Genomic DNA, 16304 nt, shown 5'->3' on the forward strand with positions numbered 1-16304 from the left:
AAATGAAAAAAAGGCAAGACTTGAAAGACGAATTACCTCCTTGCTTGAAGAAAAGTACAAGCCAAAAATCTTACCAAGAGTTCCAAGTCTAATAGACTGGATGAGCAAGACATGGAGGGCTTTCTAATATTTTGTTTGTTTGTTTGAAGAGCTGTGAATATATATCTAGATGATCGGAAACATTAGGCCCGTATAACCTTACACAAAAACCAATTCCGATGGATAAAAAATTTCAATGAAAACAGAAAAGAACTAAAATATGTGGGTAAATATTTCTTTAATCTTGGGGTAGGGAAAGCCTTTCTAAATATATGATGAAAAGAAGAAACTATTAAAAAACTGACAATTTTAGCTACATAAAAATTAAGATCTATACAGGAAAAGAAATCATAAATAAGGTTAAAAGACATGGCAGCTCTAAGAAAAATACAGTTTGTAATATTTCTCACAAGCAAAGAGAAAATATCCTTATTATACAAAGAGTTCTCATAAAGCAATGAAAAAAACCCTAAATGCCCCAAAAGGAAAATATACCAATGATACAAGTATAAAGAGTATAGACAATCAATAAAAATGCGAAAGGAGATTCACCCTCACTAAGTAATCAAAGAAATTAGAATTAAATAAAATGAACCATTATTTTCAACCCACAGAACAACAAAATGAAAATATGGGACAAAATTCTGTTTTCACAAGGGTATAAGAAAGTGGACATCCTTGTCTGTTATTGGTAGATGTATGAACTGGTATAGCTTTCTGTAGTGTATTTGAAACAAATATCAAAAAATAAAATGAGCATATCTTGCAATCATTCTGCTAGAAATTTGCCCTAGGAAGGTAATCTCAAATAATAAACATGTAGTTAATCGCCTACATTTTTTTGTTTATAAAGAAACGGGAAAAACTAAAAGTCCACTAAGAGGGGCTCTGTTATAGTAAATTATAGCCCATGCATCATGTGTATAAATATATGTAGTCATTAAAAATGATATTACATATTCATACTGAAGTGGAAAGACATCCATGAAATACTAAAATTGTGTAACAGCATGTATAAGATTTTATTTACATAAAATCCTATATATCAATCTATCTGTATACACATGAACTTTAAGATATATGGGAAAATGCTCATGACAATGTTAATAATGATTAATTTATTTATATAAAGTCCTATATATCCATCTATCCGCATATACATGAATTTTAAGATGTATGGGAAAATGTTCATAACAATGTTAATAATGATTAATTCTGGTTGATGGGTTTAAGGGCAAAATTACCTTCTACATAATTTTTTGGGATTTTTGGAATTTTCTACAATACATAATTATATCTTATTCTCAAAACAGTTGCAAGCCAAACACAAAATAAGAATTAGAATTTAGCATCAGTTGAGACTCCCCACATCCCTGCCTAAATTACTATCATTTTCTGATCACCAAGAAAATAGGGTGGCAAAGGTCTTTCAAATAAAAAACCCACCAAATATACATTACTTAACCTCAATCAAACAGGATTTAATTTACAACTTGCCCATGAAACAAAGCACATTATCTGAAGTTCCTTTAAAGAAGGAATAGCTAATCAATTTTAGAGGCAACCAGGTAATGCAGAATCCTTATTTTGTCACTAAATAGGTCTATTTATTTTTACCTACCAAAACTGTGTCATTCCAACAGACTATCTCTACCTAACTTTGAAACTGGAATATGTTGATAGTGTAGATTAACATCACCTTATATTTTCACTTCAAGGAGGAAATGCATTTTGGTGCCAAAGTACAACACTCAGCTAAATTGAAATTCTTGTACAATTCTCAATATAGTAAAGCAATTACCAATTTGCTTTAATCTTGCTGTTATAAATTACACATAATAGGCTTTGTAAAGATTCGTCTATCTTATCAAGAAACATCACATGTGAATAAGAAATGATATAGTTCCAACTTAAGCAGGTTGATTAAATATTCTCAGCACAGCTTTATGTTAAAATAAAGTCTCAAATTTGGAGATGCCAACTATAAATGTTCCTTATTATGAGACAAGTTCCCTTAAAATGTGCTCTGTTAAGCTCCATAAATATCACAAAATTCACAGAATCTAAAAATCTTACTGTATTCTTTTGCTAAAAGGTTTGTGAAAATAGGATTATATTTACTCCTGGAAAAAAATTAAAATTACTTTCTTCACTCAGTCTTCACTCTAGACTGTGCTTATTCATTCACAATCAACGATATAGTTTTAAATTAAAATACTCTCTGTATTTCATAACACTAAAAGGAACAATTTTTTAAATAAGACTTGTCACAAGGTATCAAAAATTATTCCTTATATAAGTATCTTGCCCATAGACTAAGCAATCCATAAATATTTGTTGATTTAATTTGCATTAAGGTTCCATTCAGACAGTACTTTGAATGAAAAACCAATGGTAGTAATACATTCTACTGAAATATATTTATATGCTGACATTTAACAATGTAATTAGAAGTAGCTAAATGAATTGAGCAGTATACTTGTTTGGCAACCAAGAATATAAATGAATTGGCCCATCCATATGAATGGGTTCCACATCAGTGGATTCAACCAACTCCAGATCAAAAATAGTCAGGAAAAACAAAAAATAAAACATAACAATATAACAATAAATGCTAATAAAAAATTTAAAAGATAGTATAACATATTTCATAGTATTTGCATTGTATTAGGCATTATAAGTAACCTAGAGATAATTTAAAGTATATGGATGTGCAAAGGTACTACACAAACAGTACCCCATTTTGTAAAAGAGATTTGCACATCGATGAATTTTGGTATCCACGGGAAGAAAGGGAGTCCTGGAACCAATCCTCTGCTGATAGTGAGGAATGACTGTAACAATGCAGTGAGTTGGCGCACATGGTTACAGAGAGTTTAGTTGTGAAGGGGACATGTTTTTTAGGATGGTAAGGCTGAAAAGTCTTTGTTTACCTGACAATATGGCAAGGACACCAGAGCATTACTGTGGGACTTACTATAAGAAAAGGAAAATAAGAGTGTTGCACAATTCTCGGACTTCAGAAAGCTTATGTTCGAGTCCTCCATTGCTGAACTATAAAAAAGGGAAACAGTCACAAGTCAGGGATGCATCTGAGATGAATGCAAGATCAACTCTTGGCTGAGTGGTTCAGTTATTCAAAGAAGCCCCAGCTAAAGTTTACTGCTGACATTTAACAAGAAATTTGTGAATACCCGTTCTGTAAGTCCCAGAGTTCTCTCAGAGCAGCCTAACGGGCAAAATGTATACGCCAAACTAGTGAATTTATGCAATCATCTATGTCAGCATTATAATTGTATGATTGTACTTAGAGTCACTGTAGCCTCAACTCTTCCATTTTGAACATGATTTCATGGGAAATAATCTACATAGCTCCCAAAATAATCTGCTTCTAATTATATATGCATATATATATGCTCTAAGATAAATGCTTCAAGCAGGCAAGACCTTCTGAACAGAAGTTGGCAGAAGAGTTTGCTTAGACAACAGCCATGCAGTGACTCATCTGTGTTTTCACAACACGTTTCTACCCAGCACCCATGTCTATTTGTAGCCTGACAATAAAGGCCCTATGTGAACCATCTCTGAGCTGTCTGCCTTTAAAAGCAAGGACACTGTTCTCATTTGACTCATTTGAGCTGCCTGTGCTTTTGAGAATAACCCACTGCCACATTTATGAAGGCATGTGACATAACTGCAGATTATTTCAGGCTCTGCCAATGCTTTTCTGCTTAGTCTTGGTCTACTGTTTAGAAAAGCAAGTGAAGCCAGAGGACTTCATCCCCTAAATAAGCCCACTACACCCCACTACTGGTATCTCTTGGGTGTAACTGAAAAAGACTGTTTTCATCAACACCCTACACTATAACTGGGATTCAAAATTGGAATTCCTGTCTATTTTGCTCATCTATCTTTATTTCCAGTACTTAAAACAGTGTCAAACACATAGTAGACACTCCATAAATATTTGCAATGAATGAATCAACTTCTGCCATAGACTTGTAAAATGACCTGGACCTTAGCACCAAATCCATAAAATATTTTCTTATCCTGTTCCCAGGTCAAGAAGACTTCTCCTGCCAGAAAATCAAAAATTTTGTGTGGTAAAGTACACAGCCTTTCAATCAAGAGATTATCTTCCACATATGAAATCACCTTACTCCCTAGTCCTTAAAATAGATAAAACTATTAATATTTGTTAAGTTTCAGTTCAACAAATTTAAATTAATAGTCATTAATTTTCTATCCCTCTTTTTCAGGGTTTTTGCCACTTACTGTGACTTCTAGATGTATCAAATTGTAGTCTAGGAGAAAGACATTACCAATATGTTTCTTAAAGGAAAAAAGCTTCAGAAGAGAGTGAAAAATATGTTCTCCAGTATTTTCAAACAATTCACCCACAGTTTCAGTGAAATTATCAATGGAGGTTACAAAATCTATTAATAAAATAATCAAATTACATCTGGAAAATTTCCCCACACATTTGAAAGTCAACTCCTAGGAGTCACATCCAGCAAATGGTTATTTTAGTGGACTACTTAACATCCTAAAGCACTGAAAGTATTTACGTTTCTCCTGAAATCTTTAGAACACAGAAAATAGCTAATTCCACCAGCAAGGCCTTTCCCAGGTCATACATCACAGAGGAGAAAAATACCGATTAACTATGTATGTTACATAATAGAGTCCTCTACTTTCCCAAAACTTACTCATATAGAAATTCATCCATCTAGGAGGTATCAAAACGGATCTGAACAGATTTCTTCTCTACAGTTAGATGCAAATTATAAAGCCAAGTCTTATGAAGTTGCAAAGAATTACAATTCAATTCAAAAAAGTCAGTAAACTAATACACATAGGCAATATTGCAATGTCCCCATCTCAATGAGAATGTCCACCAAAAAATGTTTAAAAATTATCTGCACAACACAAGAAAGTCTCTATACATTCTGACAGACGGAAGACAGTTTTGTTCTTACCACCCTCTCAAAATCACAGCTTTCTTCTATTTTCTTAACATGTGGTTGCCTGTATTAACTTCTTCAAGCTGGCCGTAGGGTGTTCCCCCAGTGCCATCTTCTCCATTTTTTTTTTCTTGAACGATCTGTTTTCGTTATCCTTATGCTGTTATTTAGATGAAGAATAGCTGCGCAACTTGGATATAGATCAACTTTTATAAAAATTCTATTACTGACATCACTACTACAATTTAATGTATTCATTTTTGTCTTACAAATGAGAGGAAAGGAGAAAAACACGCTCTGTGTATTTCATCTCTATGTCCTATTAGAGTTGGTTCTTATAACCCATGCTGCAGATCTCTCACTGGTAACACAGAGATATGTGTTCTTTGACCAGCACGATGTTATTTTCTAAAATGTTAATCAGTTGCCAATATTTAAAAATCACTGGTTTCACTAAGAATTAGAATTTTCAGCCTCTCTTTGAAGATCAGAGAATGAAGCAATACTAGGTACACATTCACATGGGAAAAAGCAAAGCTGAGTGGCAACTGCTTCTTTCTGATGGAGCATGAGCTCTCAGAAGTCATCACAGTCTCCCCACTGTGAGAAAGTCCAAGTTAGCTATGTGGAGAAGTCGTGAGGAGAGTATCCAGACCCCAAATATTCTGGACATCCTAGCTTAGGCACCAACACATGAGTAAAGAAGCTGTTGCATGACCTCAACCTCTGCTGCCATCTGACTGCAAGTGGATAAGGGACCAAAGAGAGAACCACTCAGCTGAGCCAACCCACCATCCAAACCATGAAACAGAGTCATCAAATCGTTGTTTCAAGCCTTTAAGTTTTGGGGTAACATGTTATGCAGTGCTAGATAAGAACTAAAAGATAAAACTGCACTTGACAAACTAAAATAAAATTGTATAATTTCTCCCTTTTTACTTAGGTAAAAGTGTGAAAAGGGCTTCAATCTGGTCCTTTTCATAGGAATATAACTTCATTCATTACTTTGTATTCATTACCTAGCACACTACCTTTTTTCAAATGATTGGATCAACTAAAAGTAATTTTGGACAAATTTTTCTGGTTGGTGGAGGGAATCAAAAACATCTTTTCTGTCACTAAAACTTTAGCTATTATTGTTGCAAAGGGAAGGTAATGCTATCTGCGAAGTAACCAACTAATTGTGGTTACAATTAATCATAGAAAATAAGTCAAGCCAGAGTCGTTACAGCATAATGAGAATCAGGTCCACCTACAGGAGATATAACTGTTAGCTTATATTCATTAAAACCAAATTATACTGGTAAACATGCAAACCCAACTTTGAGCAAATCACTCAATGGTTCCATGCTATTTGCTCACGTGTAAAATTAAGCTAATCATACATTCCCGAAGAAAGTGTAATCATCAAGTTTAATAGAATATGTTTCACATAGTCAAAGTAGTAGATCTAAACCTTGTGCACTGTACAAAATTAAAGCAGCTGATATGCTTTTGCCCAAATAGAATTGTACATCCTCATTTCCTTCCCTTCCTTTCCCCACTTGTGACTCAAGCCAGATTTCATCGAGCTATTTTTATAATTACTAAAATGCTGGAAATACAGCAGCAGGCCAGAAGCAAAGTAAAATGCAGCATCCAGCAAAAGAAAGAAAATCACGCTGAGTAACTGAAAGGCCATCTGCTTCTAACTGAGCTGTAGGGGTGAGGAAGGCAATCTGGGCTGTACTATTTGTGTCCTCCTCAAAACCATACCCACCTGCATGTTGTCAGTGGCATCCCCAAGCAGTCCTCCAAAAGTGATAGCATTAGTTACAGTTGCCAGATAAATGAAGAGAATTGCCGAAAGAGCTTGAATATTTAAAGCATCATAAAAATCACTGGCAAAAAATGGCACTTTCCTCTTTATGTCTTTAATTAGTCCACCACAGAACCTGGGCAGAGAGAATGCAAACATCCACTAAATGTAAAGTAAATTACCATCAAATTAATCAAGAAGTAGCTCATTAAATCAAACATAACATTTAAAATGCTTGAATCTGTCATAAAATACTACTTAACCACTTATGATGAAACCAGGAAACTATAAAGGAATAAATTTTCTTCTATCTCTTTCTTTTTGGGTCACCAAATTAGGTGTCACATTTCCTGAAGACCAGCCAGTTGGCCTTTAGAAAAGAGTGAACTGTGTAAATACATTAACATTTTTCATTGCCTAGAGAAAAACGTCCAAATATGTGAGCAGATCATATAAAGGCCCTTCATCATCTTGCCATAGTACCCTTTCCACTCTCATTCATTCATTCACTCACTCATTTATTCATCCATTCTTTCATCCTCAATAAATGCCATTAAGCACTTGCAATATGCCCACACTCTGGCACTCTTCTGAGTGCTGAGGATGTTTTGTTCACAACAGTGAACAACATGCATCAAAAAAACACTCTGCTTTCATGGAGTTTACTCTGGGGGACCAAAAGGAGGCAGACAATAAATGAATAAATGCAACACATAGTGATAAAAATCAAGAGAAAAATTAAATGGGGAAGAGCATTATGTAGTACTGGAGAAAAGGTGGTTGAAATTTTAGATAGAGTGACCAGAAAAGGTCTCCAAGAAGGTGACTTTAGGGTAAGGACCTGAAGGAACTAAGGGAGGAAGCCATGCAGTTGTGTGATGGGAGGAAATGCAGCTGAGCCCCATGACATGTGTCAGCAGGTCAGTTGAGTGACTTGCACATCAGTCTACTCACTCTCCCAACCAAACCTCAAACCTCAGTCTTCCCCAGGGTTTCTGCCTAGAATGCCCTATTCCAAAGCTCAACAGCTCTCTGAAGCCTTGACCTTGCACTTCTAGTTCATATTTCTACTCTTGGCTATCACACTTTATTAGGATTGTCCATCTATCTGTCTGCACACCCACTGGACCTTAGCCGCACTCAGTGCCCTGCTTCAGTTTTCTTAGTATTCACAGGGTTGTGCATGGTACCAGGCATACTACAGACACTCGGTTTAGCAAAGGTGAAACATAAAAGAATGAAATATATTCTGATTAAATTAAAAATTAAATCCCAAAACTCATATCTGTAGAAAAAGGAAAGGCTATTCCTAATGGAAATAATTTTCAGAAAACTATTCAAAGAAAGGTTAAGGGAGGAGAGGAGAGAAGATTTTATGTTCTCTATCCTTTGAGAATAAAGGAGAAGGGAATAATATCCTGTTAACTTGGGAGAGAAATCCAAGTGGGTCATCAGGAGAATGAAATAACTTCATTTCATTCAGATTCAATTGCATATTATAATGACATACCTTTTCATTTTCAAAAACCCTCCAGTGTTTTTAAAAAGTCACATCTTCATAAAATAAGTATCCCACTTAAAATCTTACTTAACACCCAATAAAAGGAAGAATCTAATGGGAGGGAAGGAAGAGTTATCATGGAAAGAAATTAGCTGAAGCAATTTAGGAAACCTGAATTCCCAACTGTAGGCTAAGGAGGCAGAACAGTGAGAACTCATTCCTGTATCATGTTACTCACTTTTAAATACACATACAGGTGAGAAATGGAATTATGAAAGCCAAGAGGTGAAGGCTGGTACATCTGTCAGTCCTCTGCCATCTCTCTGACCCTAACATGCCCTCAGTCATTCTCCCCTAGTTTTGCTGGCTTTGGTGCCAGCCCTGCCACACACCAGACACTCTATTGCAGCCCACTCCCACACACCCACCACACCCACATGGTCTGTCTCCCGCCTCCTGTAGCACTTTCTTCAAACGTTGCCATTCTCTGTAAGGCCTTCTCTGACCAGTCTTATCTAAAATTGGAATACAATACTCCCATCCTCAAAGTCCCTACTTCTGCCTTAATTTTTCTCATAAAACCATCACCACATTTACTTATTCACTTATTGTTTATGTCTTCTCACTACAATATAAGATCCTTATGGGAATACAGTATCATTTAATTCACTGCTATATTCCCAGTGCCTATGACAAATAGGTATACCGCAAATATTTGTTGACTGAACAAATGAACAAACTAGTGAATAATATGCTGATAGAAAGATGAAGGGAAATTTACGTTTAAGGAGAACCTCATCATGAATGGCAAAGGAAACTGTCAGTTACCGTCCAGTTCGCTGCAATTCTTCACAATCCCCATGTCCTCCTCCTCCGTGTCCTCCATCATGGGGTGTATCCCCATTCATCTGAACATTTTCTCCACCTGAGTACATATTCTTTCTAAGCAAGACAACAGAGCCCAAGAGTATATTAGTTTATTTTATTCATTTGTTTCTTAGCTGTATCATGCTCTGGCTAATGGAGAGATGGAGTGAAAACCCTTAAGGTGAAAGATTATTATTTCTTTCTGCTATCTAACAGATAATTCTTTAAGAGTTACATTTAGAACCAACACAAATGACTGGATGAATAGGAAAGTTGAATGAACTGTGTGTTTGTATATGTGTGTGTGTGTGTGTGTGTGTGTGTGTGTATTTTTTTTTTTTGAGATGGAGTTTCGCTCTGTCGCCCAGGCTGGAGTGCAGTGGCGTGATCTTGGCTCACTGCAACCTCCGCCTCCCAGGTTCATGCCAGTCTCCTGCCTCAGCCTCCCGAGTAGCTGGGAATACAGGCACCCGCCACCACGCCCGGCTAATTTTTTGTATTTTCAGTAGAGACAGGGTTTCACCATGTTAGCCCAGATGGTCTCGATCTCCTGACCTCGTGATCTGCTCGCCTTGGCCTCCCAAAGTGCTGGGATTATAGGTGTGAGCCACCGTGCCCGGCCATGAACTGTGTATCTTAAAAGAAGGAAACTGTTTCAACTGGGAAAAAATAGATTTCTAGAAAATTGTTTCTCTTCGACTATTTTACCCAATTTCTTAACCGTGTACATCTACAAGGACTCATCTTCAGTAAATCTGTGTTTCCAGAAATACAGGAGGTCCCCAAAACATCCTCTAAGAATGTCTGTGATACATTCCCAAGTAGTAATCTGAGATCTCCAATATATAATAACTGAAGAACATCATACCACATAACATTTATTTTATAGTGTCAAGGAAATGTGAAACCAAGGCACACAAGTGATCCATCTGAGAAAATACATCCAGTTAAACAGGAACCTGAAAATATTAGAACAATAGGTTGACTTCACTTTTTTTTTTTTTTTAATACAACTTCCTTCTCAGGGTCATCCCAGCAACTGAAAATTACCAACTGCCTATAATTTACCTTTTGTCAGAGGATGGAAGACTCTTAGGAGGCTCTATCCTAATTGCAGGATCCCATTCCCCAGGTGGAAGGACAATGACTTCATCTAGGAACTCATCAATACCAGCAATCAGGTCGTGCCTGTCTTTTGCTTTATAAGCAATGTCATGGAACACCTAAAGAATAATAAAAGATGTGTTCATCCAAAAAGAGAACGCTGTACATGCTTCACACCATGTCCAGCCTGAAGAATGCAGCCCATAACAACTGTGCCATTAATATTAATCCAGCCATGCTCTGAGAGTCCCTATTATTCAGCCTGTCCCCCAAAACATAGGCATTCAGACTATGATTTCAAAGAATAGAGGCAGAGGCCTGAAGAAACAGCTATGTTTTTATGTGGTTTTTTTCCTACCAACAATACAGAACAACATTGCCTTTCAGCTCCCACTGGTATGTACCACTACTGATACAGTTGCTATGGAAGCCAGATTAAAATGGCTTGGAGAAATATACTGAAGAGTCACTCCCTGAAATAAAAACTACTGGGATAAAAATTGCTGATAACTCAAGAAGGAAAAGATCAAGCTGAGTGTTAAGATCGGGTTAAGACCCAAACACTGAGTTCTCAAACACATAATGTGAGACATTTAAAAAAGAAAAATCTGGGTCATATTGGCAGCACATTAACCAAGGGGCCTTAAATAGTCGATCATCTGTCTATCTTTTAGCAAGGCAACAACTAACCCATCTAATGCAGCAAGTGCTTCATATCTTTTATACAGATCTCCAAAGAAAGAGGTTCCAAAATGTACACAATCCTTTCTGTCAATCATTCCATTTTTCTAACGCAGCTGATGAACTGAAATTTCTTTACACATAACCCAAATCTTTCATACTTCATAAGTCAAATTCTTTAGTCTTCAGAAGAGAAGATGGTCCCTGTTCAATACCCTTACCTATTCTTAAAGATTACGACTAAACCACTTCTCTAGGAAAAGAATTTTTAAAAGCTATCAATTAAGTAACATTTAATGGTCTGGGGGTTGTGGGGTTGAGGGGAGGGTGACACAAAATGCCAGCACATAATCTGTGGCTGATACAGCCATCCTCAACCTTATTTTCTCTTGCTGTTTCCCATGATAGAGGCTGGAAAGTCACAGATTCACTTTCGCAGCCAACTGTGCAGATAAAAGATGAACAATTTCAACTAATAAGATATAAGAAAAAGGCTGTCTGGGAAAGCTGTAGAACACCTGTTTAAAAAGGGAGATATAGCTAACATTACCACACCGTTCTTCCTACTTTGAATAAATACAGGTAAGATGACTGGAGCTGATGGTAGGCAATGTCGTTCTACCATATTGACAGGAAAAAAAAAACAAAACATGCTATTTTAGGATCATAAATTTAGCAAGAGCCTTTGCTCTTGATTTACCATTAAGCCATTATGCTAAAATAACCCCAGCAACTACCTGCCTCCAAACTTCCAAATAAATCCCAAATTGTTTAAGCCACTCTAAATCTCACTTGTTAAAGTTTCTTAATTGATATATCTAAGGAGAAAGTATTTTTTAAAACAGACCTAATTACAAAACTGCAAAAAATAAAATGAATCCACTGAGATGAGTAAAATAAATGTTCCCTTGATGGGAAAAAGCAGCATAGCCATAAAGCTCTCAGTCCCAGAATAAAATAGCTACCTGAGTAATAACTACATGGAACATCTATAACTAAGGTACCCCTTTCTCTACTTAACACATAGAAAAACCGACAAATCAAGCAATGAAGCAAAAGCAACACATTTGGGGGAATAGTAAGCCAGAAAGATCCAGGAGCAGAAACTAATTATCCTCTCTTCTAACAGTATTTCTCCTCCTATGGGAATAGTTCAGAGTTTTGTCATATCTCAAATGCAAGTAACAACATCCAGGCTGTTATGAAAACAAATGGGGTCATAATTCCAAAGTACCTGTATAGATACTCTCCCATAATGGTTGCTAATGCATTTTTAGATGTGTATCATTCCTTCCCACAAAATAAGAAAACCATAAAAACATGTACTTTCTGACACCTAAGAAAAAATGCATTATCCATTTTATTAGACATTATTTTATAGAACCCATCATGTCTGAAACAATATAGTATACAGACATGTGAATTCCCAGAATTAGTGTATTAAAACTTCAAGAGACAAAGGTTAAGTTAATACAATGACCTTGAACTTTTTTTTTCTTTCTTTTTGAGATGGAATCTCGCTTTGTTGTCCAGGCTGGAGTGTAGTGGCGCGATCTCAGCTCACTGCAACCTCTGCATCCCAGGTTCTAGCGATTCTCTTGACTCAGCCTTCTGGGTAGCTGGCATTACAGGCATACACCATCATGCCTGGCTAATTTTTGTATTTTTAGTAGAGACGGGGTTTCACCATGTTGGCCAGGCTGGTCTCAAACTCCTGACCTCAGGTGATCCGCCCACCTCAGCCTCCCAAAGTGCTGGGATTACAGGCGTAAGCCCCCATGCCCAGCTGACTTTGAACTTTTTAAAGAATATTTAACATATATCAGTTTTAATAAATGAAAATATTTGGCAAAAGAAATGCAAATATGTTTTATTCCAACAGAGTTTAGAATCCCATAGAAAACCAAAATGCATGCCTTGAAACCACATAGGACTCAGCTCACTTGTCTCAAATGACTGTACCTCAGGTTATAAGGAAGTGTAGTAACCACGTAATTCTAACTGAATAAATTATGACTGCCAATTCCCAGTATGACAACAACACAAGTAGGACATTCACAGAACTCCATCTTCCTGATTTCCTACCTCATCAGACATCAGGGTGGCAATGGCTCTGCCAATCTCATGGTAGGACTTGGCTTTCCCCTTAGGACCTAAGAGAATGAACAAGAACCTAATGGAAAAGGAAAGAAGCAAAGGCTATAACACACATTTCATCAACCTCAACATACATAAAACTGAGAAATGTTTAATTTAGTTCATTAAAAGGTTAGGTCTAGAATTCACCTTTACAACAAAGGTAATATATTATTGGTAATACAGAATATACTCTTTTGCACTATTGCAAAACACAGTTCATTGTTCAGTTTATTTGGAGGCAAATGAGAATTTAGCATAGAAACCTGAGAAGCTTCTTCACTGAGCAGGAAAGGTGCACTTCAAGCACTTAATATGAGTCATTCAATCTTTCTATTTTAAACTTTTTTTGTCTCTCCATTTCTACTGATTTTCAGAATCTTTGGAACAAACCCATTAAGCACAATAACTAGAAAGACTCAGTGCATCTTCACATTTCTCTGACTTTTCCTTACCCAATATGGGCAGTGACAGATGATCGTCTCCACACTTTTAAGAAATATTTCTACTCAGAAGTGACTGGGAATCAGCAAAAACCAAGTCCTCTACAAGTAAGCCACATGCTGACAGCCAAAGTAAGGAAAGAGAAATATGAGAGAAATTCAAAATAAAGCATCATTCACAGACAGTCAAAACTCTTTTGTGGGTGTCCTCTTGTCATTTACCAACATTTTTTCTTCATAATGCACAAAACATTGCTCCATAGCAAACAGGTCCTGAGACATGCAATAACAAACTTAACCCCAGTTAGGTTCACCTCTAACCATGTTGGAAAAAAATCCCTCACTGATCACACAGGGCCTTTGCCCTTGTGGCATGTCAGCACTGGGGATGAGGGAATCTGATCAGTAAATGAGTAAGAAAAAATTTACAAAAAATATACAAGAGGTGGCACTGGATAAATTCTACCTTGATATTGATCATGTATCAGCTAACAAGGTGATAAGGAGGACAATAAAAATGGTAACATCATATGCCTGCCCAGCTTGTAAGGCCTCCAAAGCACTTCACATTCATCACTTTATTTACATTTCCATATGACCCTCTGCAATAAAGAAGGTATCCTATTCCCATTTAATGGTGAGGAAAGTGAGGCTGATGGAGGTTAATGGAAGAGCTCAAGATCTGTGCCTAGTAAATGACAAAGAGCAGATATATAGGCATTCTTACCTCCTGTTCTTTTCACCACATATTTCTGCCTAATACTACCTGCCCAACTGATATACCAAGGTTGTGATTTAACAGAAGTCCAAAAATGACTTCCACAGGTCACTCTGGGGAAAGAACTTCTCGATGCTTACCCAGGGACAAGAAATCTTAGGTAAGATTTTTATGGTACCAGAAACGGCTTGTCATTTTGCTTAGCAGAATTTTATTTTTAACTTAATTATTTATGTACCTCACTTCAAACAAAAAAGGATTGACAGCAAATACTTTAAAAAATGTTTGGGTCTGTTCTAAAATGCCCTTGAAAGTATAATTACTTTTTTTTTTAATCATAAAATTCAACCCAAAAGGTTTTCTAAAATCCCAGAAATTAAGAATGTGAAAAGGTGTCTGAAAGTTTGAATACTCAGGTTTTTATACCAGAATAACCATAAAACCACTTAGCACTTATTTGCTTAGAAACCAGTTCTGAAGTGAAGTAGCACACTCACTTTCATGTGTTACCATAGTAGATAGCAATCAGCAAGCACCAAAGTCTGTTCAAATATGAAGGAAGTCATTATTTGCATTGAATTTCAGCTCTTCTAACACTGAAGTTCAACTGACACTGAACTTTTGTTCCTTTGAAGCTGGCCCCTAATTATATGCCACTACGTATAGTATTATAAAGTGCTTCTTTAGGACTGTAAAATGCATTTTTCTAAAGGGACTGATCAATGATTTGAGTGCAACAAACACAAAAAATCTTTAATGATTAAGGTAAAATAATGCTTTAATCACATTCAGAAACACAAATACTGGTCACATTTCTCAATTTATTTTGCCTGTCTACAAATGGTCATCTTTCAATTCAATAAGGGTGTGGGTTTAGCCGAAAAGGAGCAGATGCTGTGCCACAAGGGAAAATATCTAAGACCTGGATCCTTAGTATATTTTTAAATAATGGATTTCTTCTACTTCATTTATTATTATCTTCATGTATCTAAATATTAACTTTTCGGTAATGCATAATATCCAAAACTTTTCCAAATACTCTGTATCTCTTCCTACCTCTCCCTAGCGCCTCCATCATGATTATAGCTTACAAATACACATTATGGAAATGTATTTATCAACTGACACATGAGTTAATTATCAGGTTGACTATATAGCAACAAAGCCAAAACACTGTCTAGTTAGTAAGAAAACATTATTAATAGTCCTCAAGCATAAACTTTGGCAGGCAATGGGTATTCCAATAGCTGACAGAGTAATGAATGGAGCCTCCAAGTTACATCCTATGAGATGAGGACAGACATTTTCTATAAAAGATTTACTCTTTGTTCTCTCCTAAATAGAACCAGTCAAAGAATGAAAGGAAGCAGCAGATCAATGGTGTCTACATGATAGCAATAAACCCAGTATATGAGAATTATATTGGTTTAGTAACACAGATATAAAAGTAGTACTCCTTTTTCCTGGGTAATGCAATTTTTATGTTTTAAAGAAGGTATTTCTTCATTAATGGAATAATACCAAGTGCCAAACCAACACGGTGGATATACCAGTTAAAATGTTCACATTACTCCAATCAGGAATAATTCAGTAAATCTGCCTCCTTAAAATGATAGGTAGAGAGAATCCAAGCATTCATAAGCAGCAGGAAACATAACCTCCAGCCAAAAATGTCATCTGGAGGAGTTGAGAACCTTAAGAAGCTTCTAATCTGGACCTCATTGTTGAAACGGGATGAGAAACCTGAGAAAACTGAACACAAAACAATCCAGCAAGTTGAAGTTTCCTCTGCCTGAAATATGTTTTCTCTCCTTTAACCTTCAAAGAAGCGAAAGCTGTTACAACTTTTATGATTGAAGTACATCCTGCCAAACTCGGCTTTTATAATGTACTGAAAACTCCTTTCATGACCCAAGCTGTTTTTTGTCAATGGACAGATGTTATTTTTATCCAGAAGCTTTTTTCTTTATTAACAAATTAGAGTAAACATCACATTTGTGTGACTGCAAGGGCACAGCCTACTTTGACAGCTTGGGAAAAAAAATTATGTTAC

The 16304-nt window shown here is 36.2% G+C and overlaps 1 protein-coding gene across 1 annotated transcript in view; it reads right to left on the reverse strand.

The window, feature by feature from the left end:
- Window positions 1-16304, reverse strand: part of SLC4A4 (solute carrier family 4 member 4) — a 350025-nt gene that overhangs the window by 119344 nt on the left and 214377 nt on the right. Inside the window, exons 9-12 of the mRNA XM_017879095.1 lie at window positions 13040-13127; window positions 10238-10392; window positions 9131-9244; window positions 6763-6937 (exon numbers count right to left, since the gene is read on the reverse strand). Of these exons, the coding sequence (XP_017734584.1) occupies window positions 6763-6937; window positions 9131-9244; window positions 10238-10392; window positions 13040-13127 (532 nt within the window). The remainder of the gene's footprint in view (window positions 1-6762; window positions 6938-9130; window positions 9245-10237; window positions 10393-13039; window positions 13128-16304) is intronic.

Source organism: Rhinopithecus bieti, unplaced genomic scaffold, assembly GCF_001698545.2.
Source record: "Rhinopithecus bieti isolate Rb0 unplaced genomic scaffold, ASM169854v2 scaffold_905, whole genome shotgun sequence".
Classification (NCBI taxonomy): Eukaryota; Metazoa; Chordata; class Mammalia; order Primates; family Cercopithecidae; genus Rhinopithecus; species Rhinopithecus bieti.